Source organism: Pteropus vampyrus, unplaced genomic scaffold, assembly GCF_000151845.1.
Source record: "Pteropus vampyrus isolate Shadow unplaced genomic scaffold, Pvam_2.0 Scaffold81, whole genome shotgun sequence".
In the NCBI taxonomy this organism is placed as follows: Eukaryota; Metazoa; Chordata; class Mammalia; order Chiroptera; family Pteropodidae; genus Pteropus; species Pteropus vampyrus.
Window position 1 is genome coordinate 2,276,984 of NW_011888862.1, and position 12,459 is coordinate 2,289,442.

The window sequence follows — 12,459 nt, forward strand, 5'->3', positions numbered from 1 at the left end:
ACACTAATTTTCATCATGAACCCAAACTTAATCTTCCTGTGATTTTTCAAATCCCTGGTTCACATCTGGGAACCGACTCTTTAACTATCACTTTTTATAAGGTTAACAGTTTGGGAACAAAAGCAATGTTATTATTTTTTTCATATCAGTATGATTTGGAAAAGATTCAAAATGGCTAGGCTTTCAAAATGGCGTCACTTAAATGTTTTTCAATAAGGCTCTCTTTGTGTTACGCCTGACTCCCCTGCCCCCGTGTGTTTCCCCCAATTAAATCGTTGCTCAATAACTTCTTTTGTTTACATTTGACAGGCATAAATGCAGCCATTGTCACCTGAGGGAAGTTATCAAGGAGGGTTGGCTTTAACCAAAACATTCTCTCTTATATAGCCCATCACGCTCCTGATGGAGTCATCGGACGCCATGAACCTGGCCTGCTTGACAGCTGGGTACTACAGGCTACTCGTGGATTCCAGGAGGTCGATATTTAACATGGCCAACAAGAAAAATGCAAGGCCCCAGGAAACAGGTATTCTTTTCCTAAATTCATGAAGCACTGACTCCCGCCCTTCCCCACCCCACCTGACAACAATAATGAGATGTTTCTTGAAAAGTTAAAATCATACGCATTTAAAAAAAATCGTGTCCAAATTTAACACAAAAGCCTTCAAATACATCCTCTTTGGTGTAATTTTTTTTTACGTGAAAATGTTGATTTTTCCATCACATTTTACACATTCGAAATTCTGGGGCGTGTGCATCAAAGGCAGTGATTTGATGACACTGGAGGGAGTCAGCATCAGTCTTTCCGGCTGAGCTTTACCACCTCGCTCACAGAGTCAGGATGCAGAGAACTAACAATGGAGTGCCTAGTAGGAGTTGTGAGCCCCTAGCCTTAGGGCTCGTCCCTCCTTAGGGTGCCCTAGGTTCAGATGCCTGGGCTCCTCCTCCTGTGTCAGACTTACCTCCACGATTCTGGGAGCTCTACCAACAGGAGACCTGGGAACTGCCCAGCACTCAGACATGAGGCTCTAGAGGGAACCCCACCCCGGCAGCCATCTTAGCTCTGTTATTGGAGCATCGAAATGGCAAAGACATCAAATAATTCAATCCAGCCACTTGACAGGATGAAATAGCCCCAGAGTGAGAACAAGAAGGGCTGCAAATGTTAAACTGATAGTTTTTCTTTGAGGGTAGGTGGTTTTCATTTGTTTCAGAATTTTTTTGTTCAGAGTTTGACCTATTCCTCCATCCGCAGTGAGCACTCAGTAAATGTGGCTGATGGACAGACTCTACCATTCAAGCCAAAGCTACTGACCCATGAAAAACCTATAGTCAGAGCTCCATAATCAGGGTTTCTGTTAAAAGAGAGGAAAATTCTTAAGAACAAATTCCATCGTCGCTGTTTCTGAGAGAAAAGGAAAAAGAAGAGAAGGAAAATTCACTTTTAAACTTAGTCGAAAGCATAAATAATTATTTCACAAATATATTGTAGTGTGTAGGTGGATACAGACACATGGACTTGCACACAGTGTATGCCGATAGCTGGTTAAATGGAGCAGTTATAGTCACAGAATACAGGGAAACCAGAGAGAAAGAAAGGTTGACTGTAACTAGATTTAATCCAGTCCCAAAGTGGTTTTTTTTTTTTTTTAATTTCTCTAAATTTGGGTTTTTCCATTTGTAGACTTGGGATTAGAAACCTAGCTAGCAAGGTTAGGATTAGAAAAACACCTATGGTCTACGGCCATGCCATCCTGAACGTGCCCGATCCTATCTGATCTCAGAAGCTAAGCAGTATCGGGCATGGTTAGTACTTGGATGGGAGGCCACCTAGGAAGACCAGGTAATATAGGCATAAAAAATAAGGAATTGTAAACTGACAAGGTCCTCGCAGTCTGTGAGGTCAACCAAGGGTTTCCTCGCCTAAAAAAAAAAAGAAAAAGAAAAAGAAAAAAAAATCTATAACACCTGAAATGATGCCTAGTACTTCTATTAATAATTGGCAGTGGAAAAAAACCAGGAATGGAAAAAATTTAAAATGAAAGTGACAGAAACACAGAAAGGAATAAAAGACAAACACAAGGCAAAGAAAGACCCCAAGAGACACAATGGTTAGAAATAAATAGGGGAGAGACAAAAAGGAGGTGGTGAGTTTGGTCTGGGTTTGACAGCGAGCATTTTTATGACCACATGCTTTCCGTGAACTAGGAGACTCAGCAATTTCACGCTGACCTTCGAGATTCCTAAGAGTAGTTCAGCTGTTTAACACGATCCTTTAACATCGGAAAACCACGTTTTTGGCTCTTTATTTTCAAATCTTAAAGTTTATCTTGAAAATAAAACCTTTTCCCCACGGACTATTCAGATTGTTGCAGGTGCATGAAGGAAACCGAGCCAACCATTCTGAAAATGGTTAGAGTAATAAGGGCCTCAGTTCCATCCAATGTATAGTGGCTTACAACAAAACGTTTAATAAAATGTTGAGGGGCAAAAACTTAGTTCTTAAAACTGTTATCGCCATGGGGAAAGAATGAACTTCAACCTTTCAGTAATTTCTCCCAGTTCTACAGTGAGAACGAAGGTGAGAGCACATGTTCTAAATATCTCTCTCCACTCTCAAAAAGAGAGAGAGACCGAGAGAGAGCGCACGCATGCATATGTATGTGTGTGAAGGAAGGACAAGGGGGAGGGATGGCACACTCCAATAAGCAACTGGTTGACACAAGCTGAGCAGCGGCCTAAGGCTTAGCATCCTTTAATGGCAGAAAGTCCTCTCTTCTCTTCAGACACTCCCTAAAGACCTCACAAGACTCAAGAAATGTAGAGAGTGAAGTCCCTTTAGGCCAGCTCATCCCTAGTCTGTTCTCTACTCCACTCTGAGAGACTGGGCTACAGTATAGATCCTAATTCTCAATCCACATCCTTCAGTGTCTTTAAAATCATTCCAGAAGCCAAATCAGTCCACCTTTCTGGAAGGAAACCAAGATTGAGTGTGTATTTTCTTCTTGTCTCAAATCGATCAAAGACCTTAGTCAAGATCTCTAACAAGGAAAAGTAAGCCCCCATTTCTTCTTCTCTGTCTTGAAAATTAGCCTTTGAGTACTTTGAAAATCCCAAAACTCACATATTTATGCAGCTCTGAGCCTTAGGAGAGTCTGAGTAAGTATCTACTAACTTGCTTTTAGGCAGCTGACCTATTTGGTTTTCTTGGGGGTTTAAACCAGAAGTTGGCAAACTATGGCCCATGGGCCAAACCTTTTTCTTGTAAATAAAATTTTATTGGAAATCAGCCATGCATATTGTATGATCTTCTTAGGGCTGCTGTAACAAATTATTACAAACTTAGGGGCTTAACATAACAAACTTATTACCTCACGGTTTGGGAGGCTAGAAGTCCAGAATCTAGGTGTTGGCAGGGCCATGCTTCCTCCAAAAGCTCTAGGAGAGAAACTTTTCTTGCTTCTTCCCACTTCTCGTGGCTGCCAGCATTTCTTGTGGCTGCATATCTCCAATTTCTGCCTCTCTCTTCACACAGCCTTCTTTTCTCTGTGTGGCCCAAATGTCTCTCTGCTTTTCTCTTATAAGGACACTTGCCATTGGATTTAGGGTCCATACGGATAGTTGAGGATGATCTCATCTTGAGATCCTTAACCTAAGTACATCTGCAAAGACTCTTTTCCCAAATAAGGTCACATTTATAAAATGGACATATCTTTTGGGGCCACTATTCAACCTACTGCGTCCAGTTGTTTATGTATCATCTCTGGCTACTTTTGTGTTACAGCAGCAGGGTTGAGTGGTCACTCAACGGAGCAATTGGCCTACGAAACCTAAAATATTTACTGTCTGGTCTTCCCTTTACAGAGATAGTTGGCCAACCCTTGGTTTAAAGCCAGAGCTCAATCACAACTTTGCTAAACCCTCCCCTCAACAATCCATACTTCTGACATGCATGTGAGCACAATGTGCATGCACACACACGCCCACACACAAACACACAGCCAGTCATAATCTAAGTTGTTGTTGTTAACAAAACAATACCGAACCCCCACAAGTGTATTTACTGTAAGGTAACATGGAAATATGGCTAGCATATAAATGAATGTCTTCAGAAATAATATATTTTACTTGCTATTTACGAAAATATATGTATTTAATAAAATGACTTGGAAATTGTTTAGCATTGAGTCCACTGTATAATTTGGGAGGACCAAGAACCTCTTCAGTAAAACTGATTTTTTTTTTCCATACGTCTTATATATCTGATGTCAATATTATCTAAACTTAGGCCAGGGGACAATTTGAGGGAACAGATGGGAGAATATATGGCTCTAACATTTCCTCAGAATGTTGCCTCTGGAATCTACAAAGCAGTGTTGACAGAGTGACACATTGCCCTGTCTTGTTAAATATCAGAGCGGAATCTGCACATCAAAATTCCCTGTTGAAAGATCCTTAAAGAGCAAACAGAACAATAATTTTTAAATTAGGAATTTTCCATTTTAATTCATGAAGATCATCAAACAAATCTTTAGGCGTCCTCATGATACAAATAAAAATTGAAATTAGTCTAAGTATTAACTGTGCTCAGAAATAGCAGAGAGAAATATATTACCTCTGAGTATTCCACCTTATGCATCATAGGCGCATGCACGCATACAGGCACACATACTGACATTTATGTGTGTATATATAAACACCCACTAGGATATAAAAGGGCTGAAGATAGAGATTTTGTGCTATAATTTTAATATTATTACATATATTTTTATTTCCTTTTTTGCATTATTACATGATCATGACAATATCTTCTAAAATATGTAGTAGAAGTATGTGGATCATTCACTTTCTCAACTCAATGAGGAAAAAGACCAGCATCTTCCTCTATAAAGCGGGCAGTGCTAGATCTCACTTTATAAAATAAAAGGGCAATCTATTTTCTGGAATAATGGCCTGCTGGACTGCCACCTTTAAGGATTTTAAAAGGCATGTTTTATAGTCACATTCACACGTGTAAGTGAGGTATTTTAATAATAGCACCAGGGGTCAGATGGAATTAAGCTATAGTTCCCTATTCTCAGATGGTATTATATTTTATCGTATATTTTATGCAATATCAATTCTGTTAATGTCTATTCTTCTAACCAAGAAATCCTTATACCCGAAGCCTAGATCGACCGGTACCGTATTTGGAAAGCTGAATAACCCCATTTTTACAAAAGTGATGCCACAAGCCATTAAATTAAGAAACAGAGACAAGGCCCCCAGAAACCAGACAGTGCAGTAACGTGTCTGTGCATGATTCTTTCTCTTTAGGAACAGAAAATAAAGGAAAACATAACCTCCTTGGCCCAGACTGGAACTGTATACCCCAAATGACCACCTTTATTGGCGAAGGAGAACAAGAAGCCCAGATAACATATATAGATTCAAAACAGAAGACGGTCGAGATGACAGATGGCACCTTGTGTCCAAAAGACCACCGGCACTTGTACATAGACAGCCCCTATAATTCAGACGATCTCAGCCAGCAGCCAACTCAGCCGGGAGATGTGCCATGTGAGGCAGACTACAGAAGTCTTGCTCAGCGGTCCCTGTTGGCCCTCTCAGGACCAGAAACTCTAAAGAAAGCACAAGAGTCTCCGAGGGGAGCGAAAGTGTCCTTTATTTTTGGAGATCTCGCCATGGATGATGGTATTAATCCCCCAACTTTCGGCTATGAGAGACTCTTGGACGAGAATCCAGAAGCGCTGGACAAGCAGAGGGATCTCTACATTAGCAGTGCCAATGACGTGAAGAGCCTGGATCTCGCTCCAGACGCAGAGAGCATCCAATATGTGGCAAATTCTGTTTATGCAAACATAGGCGACGTGAAGCACTTCGAGGCCACCCAGGGAATAGAGGAGCCCCTCCTGCACGACATCTGCTATGCAGAAAACACTGATGATGCAGAGGATGAAGATGAGGTAAGCTGTGAAGAAGACCTCGTAGTGGGAGAGGTGAACCAGCCAGCCATCCTCACCCTGTCCGGGTCTAGTGATGACATCATTGACCTCACGTCTCTGCCCCCTCCGGAAGGGGATGACAACGAGGATGACTTCCTGCTGCGTTCCTTGAACATGGCTATCGCTGCCCCCCCACCTGGCTTTAGAGATAGTTCAGATGAGGAGGACACTCAGAGCCAGGCAGCTTCCTTCCTCGAGGACAAGGGGCCAGGCGGCAGCTTGCAAAATGACGAGATCCCTGTGTCTCTCATTGACGCTGTGCCCACCAGCGCTGAGGGAAAGTGCGAGAAGGGACTGGATACCGCCGTCGTTTCCCCGCTGGAAGCTCTGTCCGTGTCAGAAGAACAGCAGACCAGTGACAATTCAGGTTCTTTCACAATTGTTACATTTATTCACTGATAACCATACCGTTTCGTCCTTTCAAGCCATTTGCCCCTGGAGTCCTGTTATGTGCTGTTCTCCATTTCACGCATGTCCCATTCCATAAATGTGCAAAAACTACCATCATGGCTTTTTTTGTGTGTATGTGGTTTCCTTTGTTATTTTTTTAAACACATGGCACGTTTCCTCTCCCCGCGCCCCCATTTCTGGAACAACTGTGCAATAAATTCAGAATCCTTACTGAAAAGGGAAAAACTTGTTTTGTTTTTTAATAATAATGAGTCCGATTTTCTTACATGTCTCCTAGTGCCCTGATGCATCCATTAATCCATCCTTGTTTTTCACGACACGCAGGTGTAGCCATCTTGCGGGCTTATAGTCCCGAGTCTTCATCAGACTCGGGCAATGAAACAAACTCTTCTGAAATGACTGAGAGCTCTGAACTGGCCACAGCACAGAAGCAGTCAGAAAACCTCTCCCGCATGTTCTTGGCCACTCACGAAGGCTACCACCCCCTTGCAGAAGAGCAGACAGAGTTCCCCACCTCCAAACCCCCTGCTGGGGGCCTGCCTCCACAGTCCTCCCGCACCCCAGCTGCCCGTCCAGTGACTGACCTCCCGCCCAAAATTGTGCCTTCCAAGCAGATACTTCACTCAGACCACATGGAAATGGAGCCCGAAACCATGGAGACCAAGTCTCTCACTGACTATTTTAGCAAACTGCACATGGGGTCGGTGGCGTATTCCTGCACCAGCAAAAGGAAAAGCAAGCTGGCCAACGGGGAGGGGAAAGCACCCCCTAATGGGAACATACCAGGGAAAAAACAGCAAGGGACCAAAACAGCCGAGGCAGAGGAGGATGCCAAAGGTAAATTTGGTACCGTGTCTTCAAGGGACGGTCAACACCTAAGCACTTTTAACCTGGAGAGAACTGCCTTTCGCAAGGACAGCCAAAGATGGTATGTGGCCACTGAGGGCGGGGTGGCTGAAAAAAGTGGAATGGAAGCAGCAACGGGGATAATCTTTCCAAGAGCTTCTGGTCTGGGGACAAGGGAGGCCGAAGGGAAGGATGAAGGGGCTCCCGATGGAGAAGCCAGTGAGGTTTCTGGACTTGGCCAACGGGACCACTTCTTAACTGACGTGACCTGTGTCTCTTCAGCCAAAGACTTAGATAACCCAGAGGATGCTGACCCGTCTACGTGTGACCATCCTTCCAAGCTTCCTGGGGCGGAAGAGAGTGTGGCCCGTCTTTGTGACTACCACTTGGCCAAGCGGATGTCATCGTTACAAAGTGAGGGCCATTTTTCTCTACAGAGCTCTCAAGGCTCTTCAGTGGATGCAGGCTGTGGCACAGGCAGCAGCTGCAGCACCTGTGCCACACCTGTGGAGTCCCCACTCTGCCCCTCCATGGGGAAGCACTTGATTCCTGAGACTTCAGGGAAAGGCATGAATTATGTTCCTTCAGAAGAGAGAGCCGCTGGGCTTCCTAACCATGGAGCAACCTTTAAGGAGTTGCACGCACAGACAGAAGGGGTGTGTCCACGGATGACAGTGCCTGCTCTGCACACAGCCATTAATGCCGAACCTCTGTTTGGCACTTTGAGAGATGGATGTCATCGGCTCCCCAAGATTAAGGAAACCACAGGTACAGCAATGATCGGTTGAGTGCTTTGCATTACATGCCAGGAGCATGTAAACCAAATTTACAACAAACTTAAAAATATGAAGTCTGGATGCAAAAAAATTAGAATCTTTAAAAAGGCTGCAGAATTGTGGCCAGGTTAAGTATCAATCACTGATCCCTCAGTGTTTAAAAGATACCGAAGTTTCTAGATCTGAAACAATACTGAAAATGGCATTAGCTCCTTAGAATCTTTCTCTGTTCTTGCTTTTAGAATCTGATGGATCGGTTTATATATATATATATATATATATATATAAATTCCAAATGTAGACTTTTAGCAGTGTCCAGTGTGACTTTTAGTTGCAAGATAGTATTGCTTAGAGGCACAAACGCAGTTTGATGTCCTTTTTAAGACATCAGTTTTCTAATTTTGCCCTTTCATTTTTGAGAGGCAAAGAGGGGTAACAGCAGGGGATCAGGGGGACTGGAGAGGTTGGCAAAGATCATTTGCCTTTCAGCGCCACTTACAGATTCCTTCCGACTCTGTAGGACTCTCATGGAGGAGTATTCTGAAGTGTCTGGCACACCCCAGAGTCAGGAAGGTTTTGGGGTGTGCACGATGAGCTGTTTTATTTTCCCTTAAATAATAAAATATAGACACAGATAGAAACTAGAACAACTGCCGCCTTCCATGCCCACTTCACCATTCTACCACCCAGTGGGCATTTATCCCTCTCACTAATCCACTTGGCCAGTCATCATGTGACAAAAGCAGATGCTCTTTCATACTCTCCAATTTCAAATGATATCATTGTTAGTGTCATTTCCATGTAAGTCAGTAGCTGTTAGTGAGATTTTATATTGGTTAATTTCCATTCCTGACCTTTTAAGATCATCTCCTCTCTGAAAACCCACCACTGGCTTCACCTGTCTTGGGAAGCCCATCTAAGCATCACCCAACTAACATCTTTACCTCTAAACTAATTAAAGCACACTGTTTAATCCTTTGCAGTTTACAGAGAGCTTTCACCTAACTTACCTCTTGTTTCTCACAAAAATTCTGTGAGACGGAGATTATTTTCCTCAAATGACTTTTCTGAGAAAAGTTGAGCAACTTGCCCAGTGTCTGAACTTCAAACCCTACACCAGGAAAACCCCGTGATAACCTCTTTAGAAGGCTAACTTATTTAATTTGCATTAATTAAGTTAGGCCACTTCTTTAAGAAAAGGTTAACTGATGCCAGGATTAACCTAACTCCCTTGAAATGACACTTAAATGTTATAAATATGTTTGAATAATCTACCTGTAGGATGTGTGTTTTCTAATTATGTGTCTAAGCTTTGATAGAGAAATATCGAGAGCAAGGCAATTCATGAAATTTCGTTATCTCCTTGAAAATGTTTGGGATTTCTAGACAATTCCAAATGAATCAGTAGTTTAAGAAATAACAGATTCCAGTATTTCTTGAAATATATTGAAATTTCAAATAGAAATCTGTTATAAGATCTCAGGCTGCAGTCTTTGGAAAGTGGGGTGACCCTGACAAATGGCATCCCTTCTAGAATGCATCCTTGGGAAATGACAGACATCACAGAGAGATGTAGTGAATGGACTGCCCACGAGATGCTTAATGATTCTCTCTGTTTTTCTACTACCCCTAGTGTAGCTTTGACAGAGCCTGGGAAGGAGAGACGAGGAGGCATGCTTTCAGCTTGGTCTCAACATCCTGAAGCTGATCCCATCCTGCTACCATCAAATATTCACTCGGAATCAAAGGTGCCAATTCCAAATCAAGACCCTAATGATTTCTCCCAAGCAAACCAGGCCTATGGAGAGGCTGTGAGCTGGCGGCCACTGGATCTGAGACGGGGGAGCCTCGGGACACCCCCCAGCCAGAGGGCTCTGAGACGTAGCAGCAGTATCCTCTCAGGATCTGTAGGTTTGGAGCCCTTCCAAGAGAGAACCAAGGGTACAGTCGGCTTAAAGCGTCCAGGTATCACTGAATCGCAGGAGGCCAGTTCAGAAAGGCGAGCAGAACTCCCCCTGGGGAAGAAGCTCACCAAAAGTTTTTCCCAAAGCTCAATGCACTTTAGTTCTGAGGGAAAGGTTCACAAAAGGTCCCCGGTGGCTCACAAAGACTCAAAGCTGTATAGGACATTACCCTTGAGGAAGCTGGAGGGCAGCAATTGGAGATGCCGGGGACCTTTCAGCTACTGCTTCCTGAACCGAGGGCAAGATGAAGAAGGTGATGAGGACGAAGAGGAGGGAGAAGCCACCCGCCGGGTCTCTTGCCTCTTTCAACCACAGATGACTCAAGCCATGCCAGAACCAACCAGCCCATCCCTGGCTGTTGGGATTCAGAAGCAAGGAGTGGAGCTGTCCAGAGTCTCAGTGCTGAAAGTCTGGGCAGAAGACCTGAGCGGCCCAGATGATATGGACTTCAGCAACCTGCCTTTTGACGCCCGGATTACAAGAATAAATGCCCTAAAGGAGAGCACATATACAATGCCCGATGGGTTCCTCGCAGCCCAAAATGATGCCAATGAGCTGCTCTGCCTCGTCAGGGTAACCAAGGGGAAGAGAGAGGAGTCACGCCCTGAAGCGTACGAATTTACACTTTCTCAGTACAAGCAACTGTTATCCATCGAGTCCAGACAGTTGGGAAGTGCCTGTAGGAAAATGGCGATGGCCGAGAAAAGCCCAGAGGAGATGCTCCTAGCTATGACTTCCAGCTTTCAAGTGCTCTGTTGCCTAACGGAAGCTTGCATGCAGTTAGTTAAAGTCGTAAACTCAGAAACACAGCGGCAGGAAATTGTAGCGAAGATCAATGAAGTGGTCATAAACTACATTTGTCTCCTGAAAGCTGCCGAGGCAGCCACCGGAAAGACCACTGGGGATCCCAATCTTGGACTCTCGATGCGACATTCAACCACCATGGCCGCTCTCGTAAGCACACTGACACGTTCTCTCAAGATGCTTTTAAATAAATAAAGTATGAAAGTCACATCATAATCTACCTTGCAAAGCCATACATGAACTTTTATTTACTTTATGTGTACGATGAACAGATGTCTCCTTTCTTCCCTCTGTAAATTTGGTTATTTTGTATAAAATAGGAGATAAAAGTCACATTGATGAAATGTTGAAATGTACTAATCAGATGTATTCTGTTTATATTATACATATATATACATGTAAAAGAAATATACAAGAAAGTGATGACATTTGGCTATTTTTCATATAGTCAAAACTCCGGGTATATGATGTGAAATTTTAAATTCTATCGTGTTAGAGCAAAACAATGAATCCTATCCCCTTTCCTTCCAAGTGGATACTTGGAGACCATATCATCATATTTAGAAGTTTAAAAAAAATCACAATGTATATAAAACAGTACTTATGTTTTAAAATTATAATTTTTAAGCATTGGAAATAGCAAGAAGACGTTTAAAATTCAAGAAGCTATTATGAATTATTAGAGAATATATATAATAAATTAATTTTTTGCTCATAGTGTTTGGTTATCTGATGCTTTCTTCCAAGAATGCTACAAATTTCATTTTGGCTTATGCCATTTGGGTTAGAAATGGGTGGGGATGGATTCTATTGTGTCAACACAAATGCTCTTCATGATGTTCCTGGAATTAAAATACTTCCCAAATAAAAGAATAGAGGGAACGATGGGCAGGTTCCTAGTTATAGATTATCTAATTACATAAATTGAAATCAATTAATAATATCAAAATTAAATTGTTTGATGACTAGAGAGCTCTGCTTTGACTAAATGTCAGAATATATAAACCAAAGATATCATTCATTCCCCCCGCAACTCAACCATGAAACTTAGAATTCCCTTAAGAGTGACAGAACATTCAATAAAGTATTCGCAAAATTACAATAAAGAACATTTAATGATCATCGAAAGTAAGTGCAGATCCAGTCATGTAAAGCAGACTGCACAGCAGCCTGAGTCACATCGCTCAGCATCACAGAGCTTCATGCATCACCTCCTCTACTGGGGCCAATGCTTCCAACCAAATTTTGAATTACAGCCTAACATTGGGACAAAATTTCAAATCTGGAATTTTCAGAAAATTAGGGAGAGATGGCTACTTTAATATAGAAGCCATGATTAAATAAATAATAAAGTATTTATTAAATGATCTCATCTTGATTGATAGAAATATGAAAGCTGGGGGGAAAAAACCAGAAGTGGTAAATTTGACCACTTTAGGTAAAACTGATGGAATGCAAAGAAGTTTTCAGAATTGTCTCTCTCAAAATGTATCTTTGGGTCAAAGCAAAAGGATGCAAACTCTTCAATTGTAAAATAAAATCGACATGTACATATGTACTTCGTGGGTCATTTAGTGCTTAAGCTACTACACACACTCCGATTTATGTACGTGGCTTCTTAAAATATGACAGAAGTATGCCAAGTACAAATTT

General features: G+C 42.4%; 1 protein-coding gene and 1 pseudogene across 1 annotated transcript in view; both read left to right on the forward strand.

The window, feature by feature from the left end:
• FRMPD4 (FERM and PDZ domain containing 4) overlaps window positions 1-12,030 on the forward strand; it is a 755,715-nt gene extending 743,685 nt beyond the window's left edge. Inside the window, exons 14-17 of the mRNA XM_011363039.2 lie at window positions 388-526; window positions 5,317-6,372; window positions 6,741-8,030; window positions 9,677-12,030. Of these exons, the coding sequence (XP_011361341.1) occupies window positions 388-526; window positions 5,317-6,372; window positions 6,741-8,030; window positions 9,677-11,001 (3,810 nt within the window). The 3' untranslated portion in view covers window positions 11,002-12,030. The remainder of the gene's footprint in view (window positions 1-387; window positions 527-5,316; window positions 6,373-6,740; window positions 8,031-9,676) is intronic.
• LOC111741736 lies at window positions 1,737-1,855 on the forward strand (annotated as a pseudogene).
• Window positions 12,031-12,459: the final 429 nt, after the last annotated feature.